Consider the following 20665-nt stretch of genomic DNA (forward strand, 5'->3'; position numbering starts at 1 on the left):
CTCTAAAGAAAGGAGACACGAGGCTCCAGGGCAACAGCACATTAGAGGCTGCCCGCTGGCAGGGGAGAGCACCTGCTCTGTGCCCTCTGATCAAGCTGCTCTCCTCTGTGTCAGGTATTCACAGAAGGAGTTCTGTGAATCCCTAAGGCAGAAGGCAGCAATCACATAGGAACCCCCTTATATCAAATGCACTGCGGCTCAAGCAGCCTGAAAAACCTCCTACACTGGAGTGCCTCACTGGTTAGACAGCTCACCCCCCCCCGCCCCCGCAGAGTAAGTCTTGTTTCCAGCTTGTTATAGGCCTTCCCTCTCCTCCATTCACTTCACACATTCATTTCATAAGCCCAGGGGAAAGAAGTCCAGAACTGCCAATCACCGACTGGTCTTCAGGACTGGACAAGGACAACACTTCAAGAAAAGAGTGAAGACTTCGAATGCAGATAAACACCTCACCTGCCCAGAGCTTTTTTGCTGGGCACTTTTTGGCAAGATCAAAATCTCAGGAAATACCAAACAAATGAAAATGCAGAGATAACATAGGCAAAATGCTGAGAACACACGCCTCCCTTCTCGCTAGCTCTTCATGTTTAGAAGGTCCCCGGCTACAAAACTCATATGCTAAGGGAGCTGCTTCCTGCAGGCTGACAGCCTGACTCAGTCCCTCCACTTCCTCTCAGCTCAGCGCAGCTCCCACCACTGCCATCTCTCCCTGGGCCAGCGCCCTAGAACACAAAGCTGGAGTGGCAGCGCCTGTGCATGCCAGGGGCGTGCAAAAAAGGAACATCAACATGGCCTAGATGGGCCCTCTGAGCTGAAGTGTAGGAACATGCAAAGTTCTGTGAGAGTCACCAAGTGTATATAGAAAGGGATTCTAAGCTTGGTAGGGGCTAAACTAATAATATACATGCACATAAGAAAAAAAACACAGAACACAGTAATCCTAGGCCTCCCTGTTGGCCCAGCATACTGTGAGACACAAACCACAGACAGACTCGTCAGTAAGTAACCAACCATCAGTCACAGCACAGTCACACTGATGCTGTGGGAGGAGCCAGGCACCCAACAAAGATCTGGGAAAGAGCAGTCAGAGGGGGTGCAGGGAGAGATGCCTCAGGTGCACCTGGGAGGAAGAACGAGAATTCTCTCCAGGGAAGGCAGACAGCACATGCAAGGTTTCACAATGACAAAATCAGTTCAGGACAGGACAGAGCCTTTGAAGTTGCACCCAATATGGGGAAGGCAGAGCATGTTGTGTCCAGTGTTCTGAATTCAAGGCCGCCAGTATTTAAAGGTAAATATATATGAAACAGAGATGGGCAATGGCTGGGGCAACATCGGGGAGTTAAAGAACAAACAGGGACACACTCAGGATCCAGGCCCAGGATAAACCAGAGAGGTAGAGATTTTAAAAAAGAGAAAGAAAGCTATGGGAACCAAAGACAATGTTCAAGAAGTTCTGGGGAGCTCCCTCAGTGCCGCCCACACCCATGAGGAGTGCACTGCCCAAGCCACAGTGACAATGGTCAAGAGCACAGCAGAGCAGAGCACAATGGCCTCTACTCCCAGCACCTGGAGGCACAGCAGGCATCGCTCTGAGTCTGAGGCCAGACTGGTCTACAGAGCGAGTTCCAGGACAACCGGAGCTACACAGAGAAATTTGTTTCAAAACAAAAACAAAAACAAAACAAAAAGAAAAGAGAGGCAGAAGAAGAACAGAGAGAGAGAGAGAGAGGGAGGGAGAGAGAGAGAGAGAGAGAGAGAGAGAGAGAGAGAGAGAGAGAGGAAGCAGACAGAGGTCAACCACACTAAATGGTGCTCAATCAGGATGTGAAGCATCACGGGTGAGAAAAGCGGAAGATGGCCAGCACAGAGGACCTCCGTGTCAGACATTATGTCAGTGGCTTGGGAACATGAAGCTCAGCTTCCCTGTGCCTGGGAGTAACTGGAAGGTGAACAATGGATACAGTGCTAATTTACTGTAAAATCTACCTGCAGCTACAGGACTCAGGAAGGTGAGGCAGGAAGGCCTGTGTTTAAGGCCAACCTGGGCTACAAAATGAGAATGAAGACAGTCTGTGCTATGTTACACAGAAAAACCCTGCTTCAAAAAATTAAAATAGGAGCTGCCCATAGTCTCGGCAATAGAGAAATGGCTGGAAGTCTGGATGCAAGAGAGAAGGGGAAGGAGATAAATGAAGGACCACAGACGAGGGCACTGTATGTAGGCAGAGGAGCTGCAAGATCCTCTGAGAGGCAGCTGTGGAAGGAAATGTGGAACATAAAGTTCCCAGGACACTGACACAGCCCAGGAGTGGTGCAGCAGTCTTGAGAGGGAAACAAGACAGACCCTGAGCCAGGTAAAGTGGAGGAACAAAGAACGATGGGAAGGGCATGCTTAGAATCCAAGCAGCACAAGCAAGGCCAGGCTAAACTCCCAGCCCAGCACAGCAACTCAGAAGAGGCCCAAACCATGAATGTGGGCAAGCGCACACACCCGCACCTCTCCAACCCCAAGGGGTTTCCCTCTCCTGTCAGAGAGAATCAAGGAACTGAGCTGCAAGGCAGAGCTTGTACTGTGCAAGCTTCATTGCTCTCCTGAAGGCGTTTGTCTAGTGCCAGTGTTGGCCCACAGACAGCTGTGTCTCTGAAACAGGTCCACAGGCGTGGGACTATGAACAGTTTCTCTGCTCTACCACATGTGCTAACTACTCAGATGTACACGTGAAGGCACAGTAAAACCAGACAGGGACAGCTACGACCTAAGTCACCTTGAAGACAAAGCAGCACTGCTTGTTCTAGGTCGTCATCCACCAGTAGGGAAAACCCTCTCTGAGGTCTTCAAGCCATTAGTAATCAGCCATTTGCTTCTGTTCTGAGAATGCATCTTTGTGTGTATCCCAGACTGGCCTCAAACTCACAATCCTCCTGCCTCAACCTCCCAAGTGCTGGGGCTACAGCTGTGTGTTCTCATGCCCAGTGCAGGAATTGTTTTTTAAAAACTACTTGTACTGGCCGAGGATGTGGCTCAGTGGTAGAGCCTTGGCCTGGCATGCAGAAGCTCTGGGATTCATTCTCGGCACTGCATACTTGTGCACAGACAGACAGACAGACAGACAGACACACACACACACACACACACACACACAGAGTGCGATGTGCTCTGCGGCTTCTCATACACATAAGTTTCATAACCAGAATTAAAAGAAGGAAAGAAGGGCTGGGACTACACCTCAGTGGTAGAACACTAGCCTTGTATGAGAGGCCATGTGTTGGGAGCAGTGAGACCCCAGATCCTGAATTTCTTGTAATCCCCTGATCTGAGTGCCTACAGCTGTTTTCTGAGCACGAGACCTTCAGGAGTTCCTGATGGCAGAGTGGTTTCTGGTGAGTTTGGCTGGGGCATGGCTATCTCTATATAATCTGCCCCTGAACACAATAAAGGGGGCATTCTTGGGGAATTCAAGGATGACCCGTGTGGCTGTCTCTCTGTCTGTGTGTGTCTGTGTATTTTAACCTCCAGCCCCTTGCCCGAATCTCGCAAACTGGGTGCCAGCGCACCGAACGCAGACATGGGGGCGCGGTACACGGCAGCCATGAGTTTAATTCCTAGCACTACCAACACCCCAAAGTAAACAGTAGAGGCTTTCAGAAGGATGGTGTCTGTAGATAATTAGCTTTGACTGTTTCTGTGTGGTCAGGAGTTTGATGACTGTAAATAGAAAACTGGCAGTAAGCACTAAGCTATTCACAGCTACTTGAGATAATTTTTGTTTTTAAATTTACTTAACCACAAGTCTCACAAGCTGTAATCCTATGTGAAGGGTTAAATGCCTAAATGTCTGTGACTCAGCCATTCAAAGTGAGATAACTATCTAAATTACAAAAGTAGGGAATTGGGGAGAATGCCCAGTATATAAAGGCACTTTGTCACCTAGCCTGACACTCTGAACTTGATTCCTAGGCTCCACATGGCAGAAAGAGAACCAACTCCTGCAAGTTGTTCTCTGATCTTCACATACATACAACAGAGACACACAGAACACATGGACACACAGACACATAGATACAGACATACACACCCAAATACAGAAGCAGAAAGAGGGCTAGGGATAGAGCTCAGGGGTAGAGTGCTTACCTAGCATGTGTGAAGCTTGAGGTCCAACCTAGAGCACTGTAATAATAGGAACAACAACAAAATAGGTGATTATAATTGATTTATTTTTATTTATTTATTTATTTTTTGAGGCAGGGTTTGTCTGTGTAACCCTGGCTGTCCAGGAACTTGCTCTGTACACCTGGCTGGCCTCAAACTCAGAGATCCATCTGCCCTGGAATTAAAAAGGTGCCAATGATCTTAAATCTTCTTACAAGGTACTATACTTGAAAGTCACTCAAAGAAAAACCACGTGGATAACAAGAACTACTAGTAAACAGACCATATGATAGAAGAAGCCACCCAACACCATTAAAAATATCCCTTAAAACCCACAAACACCTGAGACCTTTACTCTCAGTGCCTGCTGCAGACTAAGGGCCGGCCACACTCGCACCTTCAGTGCACTCTTGGGAAGAACACAGCTAGTATCTGAACTATGTTTACTTCTTTTGCAATAGGAACTTGCGTACCCCAGGCTGGCACTCACTGTAGAGCTGAAGCTCCTCCTGCCTCTACTTCCCCACCACTGGGATTCTAGGCATGTGCCGCCATGCTTGGCTCATGCAGAGATGGGGATCAAACCCATCTCTGGACTAGCTAATACTCGGGCCCTGATTCTTCCTGGGAGTCTTTTATTTTCTGTGCAGGAAAGGCTACTTTATCACAAAGGACACCAGTGCCCCTGTCTAGTAATGTACACTGACACTGTCTTTAAATGCTGGCACCTCCATTATGTCACCCCGACAGAGGGGACAGATAAAAAGAAGCAGGGAAAATGTGTGTGAACACATGAGGAGAGACAGGAGTTGTTCTCCACTTGGATTCCTAGCTCTCATGGGAGCAGAGTTCCTATCACTGTGACCTGGGACTCTGTCACCTGGACTTCAAGCTCCTAAGGGCAGGGAGCTTCCTGATCCCAGCACTGCCTATCACAGAGCATGGGGGCCCAGCGGCTGGGGCACCTGACAATGAGCTAAGCTGGCAGTCGGGAGCTTAGAGCTAGAAGAGCACCGCTGAGAACACCGAGAGTCTGAGCTGAGACTGTGCCATCTGCCCAGTGGTACAGAGTGCTCCAGTGCGAACTGGTTTTGTCCTTCAGGGACTCCGCTTTGTGAGGGAAGGTACAAAGCTCAGAACAAAGAACCAACTGTTTCACAGTGTGAAGACCTGCCAAAAACGATGGTTCGTTTTTTCTTGTTGCACACACACATCTCTATGAGTTACAGGTGTTCCAGAGAAAGCTTGTCCCATAATTTGCTTGAGGGGACTGTCATTGCTTTTACTACTCTCTCCATGCAAGTCTTCCAAGGCTGACTTCACCCCTGGACAGAGGGGACAGACTGGAGAAATCATTAAGCACAAACTCAAACACTTGACACAAAGCACTCTACCTAACAAGCCATGGAGCCAGGCATTTAAACAAGCTTCTAGCATTTCTCAGCACAAACAAACTTGGACATATTACTCTTCCCACAGGACCCATTGAATTTAACTGCCCACTGGTCACCAAACATGATTCTTGGAAGTCAAGCACAGGACTACAATCCCAGCACCGGGGAGACCAAGGCATAAGGAGATGTGGGGCCATTCTGGGTTACACAAGGAGACTATAAAACACACCACCACATGCACACAGAAAAAGTTCTTGGAAACAGCTGAACATAGGACAAAAATAAAATCACACTCAGCTGTCTGTGGTAGAAAAACAGTGACGATGGCTTCCAATTTCCTTTAAAGTAGCAGGGGCCTGAGGATGAAGGGAGCCTGGCAGGAAAGGAACCACTGCAGATGGTGGTCTTACTCCGTATTGTACAGTCAGGGAATCTCCCCTTAGGCCACCTTCACCCCTCTACTCTGATTTTGTTAATGACACCACACCAACCATGTTCCAAACCAAAGACCGTGCCAGTCCCAGCACTAACAATGTACTTGAAGAACCCCAACCTGCCATGACTGGAGGCCCCAAGGACTGGCAGCACACAGCATCAGGGACAACAGAAGCCCACGGGACTGAGACAAAGTGAAGACTGCAGACACGTCCAACCAAAGAAGCAGTGACTCTTGGCTCCAGGACCAGGGCCAAGGTAGTTCACACAACAGGACCCTGGTTCTAAGGCATATCATGCTTCCCCCATAGCCACATCAAAATATAACCCCTAATAGGCTTTTTTTCTTTTCTTTTTTTTTTTTTTTTTTTTTTTTTTTTGGTTTTTCGAGACAGAGTTTCTCTGCAGCTTTAGAGCCTGTCCTGGAGCTAGCTCTTGTAGACCAGGCTGGTCTTGAACTCACAGAGATCCGCCTGCCTCTGCCTCCCGAGTGCTGGGATTAAAGGCGTGCGCCACCACCGCCCGGCTTCTCTGTAGTTTTTGGAGCCTGTCCTGGAATTAGCTCTTGTAGACTAGGCTGGCTTCGAACTCACAGAGATCCACCTGCCTCTGCCTCCCGAGTGCTGGAATTAAAGGCTTGTGCCACTACTACCCGGCTAGGCTCCTTTTTCTAAAAATAGTGCACAGACCGACAAATGACTGTGGGTAGTCAATTAGTGACATCTAGGTAGGAGGTTACAAAGTCAGGCAAAAGTCAGCTCTACAATCCAATCATCCTGATGACCCAGGGAGGCTGTGCATGTGGAAGCTCAGGCAGTGGCCACACTAGCAGTAACTGGAAAGATGGACTGGAGTCACTGGGGAGCTGGTGAAGAACACTGAGGCTCTATGACCCAACGATCTTCCACAAACACTCCTTATTACAAACCCCGTGTGAAGGCATTGCACAGAACCTGGGCTCAAAGAGAACTCAGACGGTGAGTACTGTGCTGAATAAGGCAGAATGAGGCTGGGGTCTGATGACAAAACCCAACAATTGCAGCTTCAGACACAAGAATGTCAAAGGCAACTTCACTCACGTTCATTACATTTAGGAATTTATAAAACATACTGATTTACAACCTCAAAGGACATCTTATTTCTAAGGATGAACAAAAGGTTCTTATGGTTCTAACTGGGGTATTGTGAAATTTTAAAGTTTATGTCCCTCTTAGAGATGAGCAGGATCACAAAGCAGCCACAGTGATGCCAAACCCAGGGTAAGAACACAAAGTGTCCATTCTTCCAGAAATGCCAGACCTCTTCTAATTCAAATGTCTACAGTTGGGGGCAAAAGATGCAGGCTATGCTGTCAGGCTGTGGTTGTTCTCAGCCTGCATGCCACAGATTGGACCCCAGGTAACTCCTTAAAGACCCAGAGCAGCCTGTGTGGGAACCTGATCTCATTGTCCCTTATCTTTGGGAGTGCCTGTCCTGCGTGGATGGTGAAGGAGAGCCTCACAGCCTGGCACTAAAGCTCTGGCATGCAGAGTCCTGCTAAGAGTAACCAGAACCAAAGACAAACAATGCCTATAATGCGGAGGAGGCTGAGGAAGGCCTCTCAATCAGTCAGCAGAGTCTCTGAGTGGAACTGCCTTTGATCCCCTTGGCAAAAGCTGCATACTTCAGACAAAGAGCAGAGCTACTTGCTGGGACAGGAGGGTGTCGCTGAGCTGGTGTTGGTGTGGAAATAATCTCCCCAGGCTCCCACTTGCAGCTGCCCCAGAGCACCAAGAAGGCAGCTTCTGAAACAGAGCCGAGGGCAGAACATAGGCAGTGCCCTGCATTCAAATGTGTCTCTCTAGAAAGTGAGCCTTAATGGTGAAGGCCATAAAACGAGCCGTGAACAAGAGACTAAAGTTAGCACAGACCACGGATACTCATCACTTCCTTTATGATCTATAACACCAGCAGTAAAGGCATTTGCAAAAGAAAGATGAAGGGACGCTTGGCTCTGCCCCTCCTCTGCCCAGACGGGCCTTGGCCCCTGGACACTGTCAAGGGTGGCAATTCGCTGACGTGAAGGAGAGCCAAGGGCAGCCATTAGAGCCCGGTTTGCCCTGAAAAATAAAAAGCACGTTTCACACAGTTCTTCAGTGGTTAGAGAACCGCCACCCCGTCACACTGAAGACAGGAAGTTGTGGAAGATGGCCCACACCCATCTCCAATTGCATGGCAACAGCAGCTGGGGAATGCCATGCTCCTTTACCTCCCTAGGCCTGTCTACTAAGGCCGGGCACTCCCACCTTTCAAAAGCAACATCTTCCAACAGCTTTACTGAGAAAACCATAGTGGCTGCCACCAAGGGGTGGAGCAAGTTGCAAAAGCAAACTGGCTGAAGAGCAACCCTTCATGAAAAGCCACTTGCTTGTCAACCTTTGGCTTCAAATGGTGATTCCCTCTGTTCCATAATTGCTTTGGTCAATTTTGTAATACATTTATTTGGGATGAGGAGAGGTGGTTCAAGTTCACAAAGAATAAAGCAAGAAGACAGAGCCTGCTGTCTGCTCCTGGCCAGCTTCAACGGTGTCACCCAAACTGGCAAAGCATTCCCACTAGCAGAGAGAAGAGCAAACGTGGGTAGACTTTACATACTGCCCGTGGTGCTGACGCTTCTAGGATTTACCCGTGAGAAACACAGAAAGACTGGAGTGGTATGTTATTTGTATTTTGATAAAGAAATCTGACCTGAAGACCAGAAGCAAAGCTAAAGCCACTAGAGGTCAGGCAAAGGTGACACACACCTTTAATCCCAGGACTTGGGAGACAGAGGCAGATGGGTCTCTATGAGTCCAAGGCTACCCTGGGCAACACAAGATCAATGCAGAAACAACTCCAGGTGGTGGCGGCTCACACCTTTAACCCCAGCACTAGAGGGAAATGAAATGAGAGGAAAGGTTTTGTTTGTTTAGTCTGGAGTCGCCCGGCCTTGGTAGAGGTAAGACTTCTCTAGTGGTCTGACTGCTTTGCTTTTCTGGTTTTCGGGTTGAACCCCAATTTGCCTCTGGGTTTTTATTATTTGTGCTACAGAAGACACAGTAGCTAGTGTAGGCATCACCTGGCAGCCAGCCTACCTGGCACATCATGCTCTTGAAGTCAGAACACTCAATTCTAAAATAGCATGCGTAGCCCATGGACCAGTCTACACTCTCCACATCTCTAATGTGCTTCTTCCACAGAGAGACCCTGGTGTATGAGTGTTCACTGTCCAGTCCAAGGTAATGTGCTAAAATCAGACCACAGCTGATAGGCTTCCACAGTGTAAGTGGTTGCTCACATACAATAAAGTGGATGCTGTTCCTGAAACTGTCTCTGGAGTGGTCCATCTCCTTGCCCTTTACCAACCCATGGACAACTGTCTTGTCGGGGACAGGCTGGTAATACCAGCAATCTAGAAAGGCTGGGACATACCACATGACTGGGACACAGAACCCTCTGAAACTCAGCTTCAAGAGATGGTGGATTCTCAAGTTCAAGACAACTGTGAACCTGCTGGTGAGGCTAAATCACCTGCTGTAACTAGGCCTCATGTGACTGACAGCTTCCTTCGCAGTGCCACATGGCTTCACCGAACTACAAGGTAGCAGGAAGCTATTAGGCACAGGAGAGCAATCACAGCAGGGGTCTCACTCAAGCTGCACCAAGGAGCAATCAATGGCAACACCCAAAGTAATAACTACACAAGAAAATGCCCTCCTCACAGTAACACCAGGAGCTGGAGAGACAGGCCGCTCTTCCTGTAGTACAGTGCCCAGCACCAATGGCATCATATACCTGTAACTCCAGCTGCAGAGAATCCTACGCCCTCTTCTGGCCTATGTGGGAACCTGCAATACATATGCTCGCCTGTACCCAGACATCAAGAAAAAAGACAGGCACACACCTTGTATAAAAAAAAAAAAAAAAAAAAAAAAAACAAAAAAAACAGCAACAGCAACCACTGGTGTTCTCTCGCAGGGCCCTTCTCTCTAGAACCCAGTCACACATGTTTGACTCAGAGAGGGTCTGCCTTGTGTTTATCCTTCTAGAAGCAAAAAACTCTGCTGGGATAGGAGAACAGTACACAAGTTACAAGGGGCAAACCCACAACACGACAAATGCTCGGCTGGGGTGTGTGACTGACACACTCTCTCTCAGTCAGTTCCTTATTTATTCGACTGAATGAGGCAGTGCTCAAAAGGGACTGCATCTGAGATGTCACGGACATGTGCACTGCTGTAGACAACTCTGCCATGGCACGTGTCTTTCGAGCGGCTTCCTCCTTGGGATGAGGTGTGCTGGGCAGTGAGATTGCCTGAGAAGTAAAGGCACCTGCTGCCAAAGCTGGTGACCCGAGTTCCATCCCTAGGACCCAAAAGTGGAAGGGGAGAACCAATTTCCTCAGTCTGTCCTCTGACTTAACACATGGGTGAACACACAAGTAAATAAACAACACTCTTTTGAAAGGAAATGGTGTGTCCATAACACTGAAAAAGAAAAAAGGCACAAGAAACCGTTTCCAGACAGAGATGTGGCAAGGAGCCCCTCTCTCTGATCAAGGCATCTTCAGAATGGGACTCTGGGAGCCCAGTTTGCTGCACTCATCCTCTAGGCCAGTGCCGCCAGTCAGCCACAAAAGCCACAGACACAGCCCAGGCTTCTCCCTATTTAAAAAAAAAAAAACCAACCCACCAATCAAACGAACAAAAACAACCCCCAAAACAACAAAAAAACAAATAAAACTCCAGATCTGGCTGAGAGAGAAGGACCTGGGGACACGAGACCATTTGGACCCCCAGGCCCCTTTACTAGGTGGCATGGGCTTGGATATATTTCCCAGAGAAAACGGAGACCCACCACTTAGCCAACAGGCTGATGCTGATTGAGTGCACAGCAAAGGGCTGAGGTCTAGCACTCACTACTTAGTGAGTATTGGCATCTAAGAAACACCAGTCACAGACTGGATGGTTTCCTAAGCATTTGAAACTGGACCATCACATACAAGGCTGGACACCACTCACGTACGAGAGCATGGTTCAATCTACAGTGTGACCTGTGCCAAAGTCATAGGAGTATTAGACTCAGGCTCAGACTCTGGCTATTAGGGGGAAAGGCAGCCTGTGAGATATGGCAGTCTTTGTTGCCAGTTTTCAGACATTCAAAATCTATGGACTGTCAGCAAAGGCTTGGGATGTGTCAGACATGATGGTACATGCCTGTAGTCCTAAGAATTCAGTGACTGAGGCAGGAGAGTTGTGAGTTTCGGGGCAACTTGAGCTCCAAAGTGAAAACCTGTGTCAAAAATAAAGAGAATTAGGGGCTGAGGGGAGGGAAGACCAGTTGGCAGAGTGCTTGCGATTCATACCCCACCACACGCACACTGCATAAACCCAGCACAGCAGCACACACTGCGGAAAAGTGGGGGGGGGGGATAAGGGTTCAAGATCAGTTTGATATTTAGTTAGCCGGGGATGCCTATGACCCTGTCTCTAAAGGAAGAGAAGAAAAGCCGCTGAGGTGTCTGTGAAGTGGAGCTGAGGAAGGGAGACTGTGGCACGTCAGGGTGTCTCCAGAGAGGATGGTTCTGTCCAGTGGTGGAGACTTAGGTACTTTCTCCTGGAGGCCAGCAGATGTGTAAACTCTCAACTTATTCAAATGAAGCTGAGAGCAGATGTGGGCTCTCTCTAAAATTACAACATAAGGGCAGCTGCCGCTCGTGCATCCTGCTTTCGTGAACTCTCAAGAGTCAGTTCCTCTGTCTTTTACAGGAAAACCACCCAAGCACTGACTCGAGAAGGGTGCCTAACTGTGGCCAGACACTCACTTTCCCATGTTGCTCACTCCAGGGAGCCCTCTCAGTGAGAACCTTGAATGTCCCTTGAGAAAGAAAAAACAAAAACAAAACAAAAAAAACAAAAAAACCACCAACTCTTTTAAGCTGCTAGCCACACTAACAAGCCTATAAATTTCTGAGCCTAACTGTATGAGCTGGTGGATGTCTTCAGTTTTACAAGGGTTATTTCAAGAACAATAAGAACTTTTATTTCTTAAGGTGAACTTAATGGTCAGCTAGTTGAGGTTCGTTTTATTAAAGGGAGGGAGAGAAAGGGGGAGTGAAGAAACGAGGCAGAAAGATGGGAGCCACCTGGCTCTAGCTGAGACTGTAACACACTGCCTGCCAACGAGAACATCAGATGAGGAGAAAGTTACACTCTTCCCTTGACACTAAGACTTTCTAGTGAGATGGGCTGAACAGCACTTGCCTTTACTAAATGGAGTCTGAAAAACACAAGGCTTGGTAAGGCTGCTGACTGACAGAGAATCATATTTTATTTCCCAAAATTAAAATGATGTGTGAATCACAGCACTGAGTGTGGACTTAACGGGTGTCATGAAAGTATCAAAAGCAATCACACAGAAGTGACAGGCTCAGCGCTATAGATTTTTTGTTTTGTGTTTTTGAACAGGGTCTCACTATGTAGCTCTGACTGTCCTGAAATGCACTAGGTAGACCAGGCTGGTCTCAAAAAAACTCACAGAGATCTACTTGTCTCTGCCTCCCAGATTAAAGGCTAAAGGCATGCACCATCAGACCCAACTTCAGAGCTATTAATAAAACAAGTAAAGTCAGCCAAGAGGTTGTGGTGCATGCCTTTAATCTCAGCATTTGGGAGGAAGCACCAGGAGGATCTCTCAAGGCCAGCCTGGTCTACAGAGCCAGTTCCAGGTTAGTCGGTGCTATACAGAGAAACTGTCTCGGGAATTAAAAAAAAAAAAAAAGTACATTAGCAATAAATTGCAAAGTCTATGGGTGAAGAACCTGATAGGCCAGATTAGGAAGCAATCAGTTTGGGCTAGGAAGATGGCTCAGTGGGCAAAACGGCAAAACGCTTGCTATACTGGTATGGGATCTCCAGAACCCATGGAAAGCTGGGACAGAGAGCTAGCTGCCTATAACCCTAGTGCCACTACATGAGATGGGAGACCAGAATCCTAGCTGAGACAGGGAGCTGCCTATAACCCTAGTGCCACTACATGAAATGGGAGACCAGAATGCTAGCTGAGACAGGGAGCTGTCTATAACCCCAGTGCTGCTACATGAGATAGATGGGAGACCAAAATTCTCAGAAGCTCATAAGCCAGACATCCTGGCATAAGCATCAGTGAAACAGACACCCTGTTATAAACAAGATGGAAGAGCAAAACCAGCACCCAAGCTTGTACTCTGACCTCTACATGTACACTACAGCACAAATACATGCCCAGGTGCACACACACACACACACACACACACACACACACACACACACAGGCTGTATACACAACAAAATAAAGGCAAGCAGCTTGTCATCTCTGCAGTGTGAAGGACATGTAAGTGTAGGCTGGCTTATGGGAACTTAGGACACCAAGATGGGTGACAGGGTGACCAAGCAATGGAAGGTAGGGGAGTGACTCTCAGAGCTACTCAAGTCAAGCACTCCGGCCTACTCAGAACCCACTCAGGGCTGGAGAAATGGCTCAGTGGTTAAGAGCACTGCCTGCTCTTCCAAAGGTCCTGAGTTCAATTCCCGGCAACCATATGGTGGCTCACAACCATCTGTAATGAAGTCTGGTGCCCTCTTCTGGCCTGTGGGCACACACACTGACAGAATATTGTATACATAATAAATAAATAAATAAATATTTAAAAAAAAAAAAAAAAAAAAAGAACCCACTCAGGGCACTCTAGGTGCAGATGTCATCCCAGAAGCAATGACTAAGACAGGACTCCGGGTTTCTAGAACATGCCCAGTCTTCTTGCCAGTATTAGCTGCTGCTGGAAATGAGCTGCAGGAAAAGAAGGGAAGGCAAAATACAAAGGAAGGAAGGGTTCTAGAAGAGACTAGAAAAGGAAAACTGTTGGGAGGGGGGTGAGTGTGGCAGCTCATGTTTATCAGAGTCCAGGCTGGGCCACACTGCAAGATGCATCTCATAAAACATCAAACAAAATCCCTAAGTGCCAGAGAGGTGGCTCAGGGGTACAATGCTTGCCTAGAGTGCATAAGGTACCATTCCAGCAACACCAAAAGAGAAAACAAAGAGAAAAGACAATTATCTCAGTAGATTATCATCCAAAAAGCCTCCACAGGGAGCTTCTCATCATTTCCATCTCAGCGCTCAGCATACCATCATTTCATTCCATTACTCAAAAATACCAGGTCCCGTGGCTCCCACTAAAATGCAAACGGAGCAAGGCAGGCCAGGAGCCCAGCAGAGGGATCTGATCCTTGAAAACCATTTGCTCTTCCCTGTTTTCCCACTACCCAGCTGCTGGATCAGACACTGAATGGGTCCCACTCACTCCCCAGAGCACCCAGCTACTGTAAACACAGTCAGGTTGGCAACCAAGGGGTTTGTCCCTCCTGGCTCTGCTGGAACTCCCTGCTAATTTCCTACCAGCCCAGACAATTTCAAAGGTCTCACATCTCCTCAAAGTGCCCATCAGAAACCTAAATTTAGCTCATACAAACCAGGCCAAGCAAGAACATTTAGGTCTCAGAGGTCACTCAAAGTCTAAGAACTTCGCCAGGGTGGTGGTGAGGGTGGTGGTGGCGGCAGCGCACGCCATTAATCCCAGCACTTGGGAGGCAGAAGCAGGTGAATCTCTGTGAGTTCAAGGCTTTCCTGGTCTACAAGAGCTAATTCCAGGACAGCTAGGACTGTTACACAGAGAAACCCTGTCTCATAAAAACAAAACAAACAAACAAATATAAGAACTTCCCAATCTCCATGTCACATTCCCCCCCACACATACATCAAAATGAATCGTGGTGTATAAGTTTTTCTTTTCTACACAAACTATAAACACCCCCCCCCACCTTTGAAGTCAATGGTGTCTAAATAAACATTATTGGAAGGCATCTCCTAGAGCATGACAGCATCAACTGTCTAGAACAGTAAGGAGTTTTAGGGCATTACTGATATAACAGGACTTTAACCCAGTGGGTTGTATTTTCGTATGGAGGCAGCTATAACAAGTGTCGGGGGAAGAGTGCCCCACCATACAATGCCTACCTGTAAAGGAGTTTTCTTGCCTTCAAGTCAGGAGCTACTGGGGTGAGAGATGCTCTTCATCTGAAACAAATCATTCACTGGAAGTGGCAGAATCAAAGCCCTGACCACTGAAGGAGGGCAGTGTCCACACTCCTTCCCTACAACCAAACCAAGTTTCCCACTAAAACATTTGCAAATTAATCCTTTTGCAAATTCTGAACAGTAGAAAGCAATTCTTAAGACTATTTCCATATGCAAACAGCCCTGACTCCACTGGCCTAAGCAGCAGCCACTTGTTAGCTAGCAGTAAAGTTGAGAAATGCCCAAGACTCGGTGCCTGAAGATTTTTTTTTTTCCCGAGACAGGGTTTCTCTGTAGCTTTTTTTAAAAAATATTTATTTATTTATTGCATATACAATATTCTGTATATATGTGTATGCCTGCAGGCCAGAAGAGGGCATCATACTCCGTTACAGATGGTTGTGAGCCACCATGTGGTTGCTGGGAATTGAACTCAGGACCTCTGGAAGAGCAGGCAATGCTCTTTACCTCTGAGCCAACTCTCCAGCCCCTCTCTGTAGCTTTTGAATGCTGTCCTGGAACTAGCTTTTGTAGACCAGGCTGGCTTTGAACTTACAGAGATCCATCTGCCTCTTCCTCCCAAGTGCTGGGATTAAAGGCGTGCGCCACCACCACCAGCCCTGAAGATTTTTTTTCTTAGGTTGCCACACTTTTGAGTCCCCAGCACTCAAAAGTCCACTTTACTGTTTTTTCTCTGCCCATTTGTTATAGAGTCTGTAGATCTTTTTGGTCTAAGTAGAAAAGAAATTAGAATAAGGAGAAATTATTTCGCTGCTGTGCTTATACAGTGTAAGCAAAGCTACACACTCCTTTCTAATTATGACAAGCTCAAATAGGACTTTGGATAATGCTGCCTTTATTTTGACACACTATCAAACATTTATTAAAACAAAACAAACAAAAATCCTTCCATTTTCTACCAATTTCTTCACTACTATTTCAACACATTTCTTTGAACTCAAGAAAATAATGGCTTGGGTAAATTGGCCTTTAGGTGACAACATGCCTTTAATCAATCCCAGCACTAAGGAGGCAGAGGCAGGCGGATCTCTTTGAGTTCCAGGACAGCCAGAAGTGTTACAGAAATGCTGTCTCAGGGGGAAAAAACAAACCAACCAGCCAACCAAAAAAGGTACAACTGTAAGATAAAGAGCTACTTTTAAAATGTAAAACAGGGACATACCTCCATATCCATCTTAGAAAATACAAATATTCACACCAGGAAAGCCCGGGGTGGGGAGGGGGCACTTGGAACAAGTGTGGAGACTCTGACCTCTTACTAACTTGTGGGGGCTTAAGTGTGGTAGAGAAATTGGAGAAGAACGAGGGAAATGATTCCAAAGGCAGCCCACTACGAGCCAGCAGCATTCTTAACACAGCCTTAACAAGGCTGAGATGTCCGGGCAGGCCACTCCGACCTAAGAGTGCACAAATGTGCTACCAGATCAGTCTATTTCAGTAGTTAAGATCCAACTGTCTCCACTCGGGCCAGTCGGTTTAGCGAACACCATCCGCACTTCAGAATGACTGACACGACAATTTCCACGCCATGTCACTCTGGTTTATCCTTGCACTCAATCTGATGTGGAAAATCTGCCCACAGATCTGACTCCTTAGTGGAATCTATCCAACTGTCTCAGAGACTAGACCTGGAACACAAACGCTGCTATTGATTGTTCTACTTACACAGATTACACTAGCTATAAATATCAGCCCAAGAGAAGCTGACCCACATCACAGCCCAAGTAAAAAGAACCCTGTCAAGGAATCTGGAAATCAAGGCCACCCAAAAAAAGCTTTTGTCAGTCCAGCACACCACACAGCAGCTTGAGGCTTTTTACTTTTTCGAGTGAAGCTCAAAATAGATTTCAATTCTCCAGCTGATGGGTCTCACCCGCTGCCTTTGAACCCATAAGCTGAAAGCAGAATAAACTGCCTGCTCCCTTTACACAAGGAACAGGATCTATTTCGCACATGCTTATTTAAGATGCTGAGCGAGTGTGGTTTTGGTTAATCCTCACAACCCCCGCACTGACATTTAATCGGAAGACTTATTTTCTTTAGAGGACTTAGTTGCTCGTAAAGACATCTTTGTGTTTTCAATTCGCTGTTTCATAGCGAGAGAGAGAGAGAGAGAGAGAGAGAGAGAGAGAGAGAGAGAGAGAGAGAGAGAGAGAGAGAGAGAGAGAGAGAGAGGGGAGAGAGAGAGAGAGAGAATCAGAATCTACTTTCATAATATTTTATTTATGTACCACCAAGACACCCCCAAGCAGACCGGATCTCAGAAAACAGGGCCATCTCAGCCCACGACCGAAGGATAAAAGACACTCATCAAGGAACGAGGCCATTTACAGAGCGTTAAAATCATCTCATTTCTCTGCCTGGAAGGAAAGAGTTTGGCAACCGGAGGAATGGGTTCTGTGTCGTCGTCCTACCCCCCCCCCCCCAGGTTAGCCGTTTAATCTCACGGCTTGCCGCTCCCTGTTCTGTTCAAAGAGCAAGCCTCCTTCTCTAACAGCCCAGCCGTAATACCCCTCTCCAGGGCAGCAGACCCTTTGGGTTCAGTCACCCCCACCTTAACATGTCTTTCTCTTCCCAACACTTGTCACCAGCTGCGATGATTTGTATTTGAGTGTCTGTTACTCCAAGCCTCTCTGGACTACGGTAGTGTTCAACACACACCATCTCCAGTGCATAGAGCAGAAGACTCCCCAACTCACGACCAACAAATGAATGGACAGGAAGGGGTAAGGGGGCTGTCATCCTGGGGTCTCCACGACCGCACACCGAGGCCAGAGCAAAGGAAATGTGCGGGGGTGGAGTGGGGTGTTGCCGAGCTCACCTCCCTCCCCGGGAGACAAAGGAAGAGGGCCTGAGGTGGTCCGGTCCAGACAAGGAAGCAGCGGGGGTGTGGACCAGTGGGGACAAAGGGTGGCTGGGCCATGTTGGGGTCGGGGTAGGGGTGGGGGCTCAGGAGAGGACGCGGTCCGCGGAAAGATGCAGGCGGCTGTGGGAGGGGGGCGTGCGAGCCCCGAGGGGGGTCTAGACGGCGGAGCCGCGCAACAGGGGTCTCCTGCTCCCGAAGGGCCGAGGAGACTGCGCGGCCTAGGGGCCCCAGCTCCGCACCTGGTAAATGGCCGCCCAGTTCCCGGCCTTGTCGATCTGTTCGAACTCTTTCTCCATCTCCATGGCGGGCCGGGCCGGCTGCCCGCGTCCCCTCGGCCGTCCGCCGCGCTAGGCCGTGTCGCTCCGCGCCCCAAGGCCCGCCGCCCGCCGGCACCGCAGCCCCAGCCTCCCGAGCCGCGGCTTCTGCATGTCAAGCCGGCAGCCGGAAGTACGCACCCCGCCTCGCCGTGAGCTCCGCCCTCTTTACGGAAGAGCCAACCAAATAGCGAGAAGGCTCACCGGCACTTCCGCGGGGGCGGGGCCGGGGCGGAGCTTAGTGGAAGAGGCCTGGGCCAGAAAGAGATGACCGGCTGCGCGCGCCGCTTGCCGCTTCTCTGGTTCCGCGCTCCGGCGGGCGCGCGCCCGTTGCCCAGGCGACACCTGGCAGCGCGCCCAAGGCGCGTGGGCAGAGGCCGCATTGCCAGGACTGCGAGTTCGAGGCTCAAGCACGCCGGTTGAGTCACTTGGCGAAGGCGTGGCGAAGGTGTGGCGAAGGCGTGGTAGTTGGGGTGTTGTGGTGGGGGGAAGCGGCATTTCCTGTCCCGTTCTTTCTGTTTTCTCACCCCCCAGGGTTTCTCTGTGTAGCCCAGGCTGCCCTGAAGCTCGCGATGTACAACAGGCTGGCCTTGAACTCAAGGAGGTCCACCTGCCACTGCCTCCCAAGTGTTGAAATTACAGGTGATCGCCACCACTCCGGGCTCCCCTCCTTATTTCTAACTCAGGGTTGCACTATACCAGGTTTACCTCCTAACTTGGTGTCAGGCCGAAGATGATCCTCCTGCCTCCACCTCCCACTATACCAGTTTGGCCTCCTATCTTGGTGTCAGGCCGAAGATGATCCTCCTGCCTCCACCTCCCACTATACCAGTTTGGCCTCCTAACTTGCTGTCAGGCCAAGGATGATCCTCTTGCCTTCACCTCCCACGTCTTGGAATCACAGGCATGTGTTGCAGGGGGATGGGATCAGAGCTCCTTGCGTGCTAGGACACACTTTGCTGGCTGAGCCACATCCCAGCTTCTTGTTTGTTTTAGACTGTGAGTCACTCTGTAGCCTGAGCTGGCCTGGAATTCACTATGTAGCCTAGGCTGGCCGTCAGGTCACGATCCACTGACCTTAGTCTCCCAGGTTCCATGCATGCGCCAACACCCGGCTGTCCACTTTGCTCTCGCGAAACAGGAGAATTTCATGAACTTTCTACCCAGGAAGAATGAGTGAAGGGGATCTGTGCTAGTTTCCTCTCAGGAAAATCCTGGTCAAATGTGGTGGTGCTTACCTTTAAACCCAACATTACTGAGGTAGAGGCAAAATTTGAGGCCAGCCTGTTCTACATGATGAGTTCCAGAACAGTCAGAGTTATACAATGAGACTCTATCTCAAAACAAATAAAAAACAACAATAAATAAATAAATAAAATCTTCCTTGGGGTGATGGTGGTTCACAACTGTTTGTACCTCTGGTTTCAGGCCCTCTCTGACCTCCAAGACACAGGGCACATGTGATAATATACATACATGCAAACAAAACATTCATACAAATCCAAAAACATTAAAAAGAAAGAAAGAGCAAAATCTCGCCGAAGAGCTCATCTAGATGCGAACTCTCTGGTGTGTTCAGACGCCCAGGGTGAATACCGAATGCTGAGTCTGATTCCTAGGCTCCTTGAGGTAAAAGAATAGTGAGTTGCCGTCCTATGGGAGGCTTGGCTGGAGTTTGGAGTTGTTACCTTGCACTCTGGGCTCAAATGATAAAAAGGAAGACTGCATGGGATCAGCTCCCTGTGCCCAGTGCTAGCTCCTGGTGTGGTAGAGTAAACTCCAGCTTGTTCTTGGGGTGCAAAACCCCCGTTTCCATTGATTCTCCACAACTAGAGGCATTTTGATTCCCGTCTTAGGGCTGACCAGAGCAGTACACAGAGACAAGTCTCTTATCCAAGGCAGCATTGTCAAGCTGAGCTAGCAGCTAGCAGAACATGCCTGGAATCCTAGCACTTGAGAAGCTAAGGCAGGAGAATCACCCAAAATGTGAGGCCAGCCTGGTCTACATAGTAGGTTCCAGGTACAGAGTGAAAACCCCGTTTCAAAAGGCCACGAGCAAAGCAGTCTTGCAAACAGGAAGGGAGGCTAGATTCCAGCTTGACCTTCGGAGGATCCCTGGTTTAGAAACTAGGCTGCCCAGGGCCAGACTCAGGTTCTGTGGTCCCATGATGTAGCCTGGGGTGGATTCTTGGTAAGCTCTGCATCTTGGTTTTCTCCATTGTGAAAGGGGGATATGCCTACCTCGGGATGGGCAGGCGGTGGCGCACGCCTTTAATCCCAGCACTCATGAAGCAGAGGCAGATGGATCTCTGTGAGTTTGAGGCCAGCCTGGTCTACAGAGCGAGTTTCA

At 48.6% G+C, this 20665-nt stretch overlaps 1 protein-coding gene across 1 annotated transcript in view; it reads right to left on the bottom strand.

The window, feature by feature from the left end:
- Positions 1–18432, bottom strand: part of Ptpn1 (protein tyrosine phosphatase non-receptor type 1) — a 49527-nt gene extending 31095 nt beyond the window's left edge. Inside the window, exon 1 of the mRNA XM_038330936.1 lies at positions 18241–18432. Coding sequence (XP_038186864.1) covers positions 18241–18303 — 63 coding nt within the window. The 5' untranslated portion in view covers positions 18304–18432. The remainder of the gene's footprint in view (positions 1–18240) is intronic.
- Between the last annotated feature and the right edge of the window lie 2233 nt (positions 18433–20665).

The sequence above is a fragment of the Arvicola amphibius genome, chromosome 5 (assembly GCF_903992535.2).
Source record: "Arvicola amphibius chromosome 5, mArvAmp1.2, whole genome shotgun sequence".
NCBI classification, from domain to species: domain Eukaryota; kingdom Metazoa; phylum Chordata; class Mammalia; order Rodentia; family Cricetidae; genus Arvicola; species Arvicola amphibius.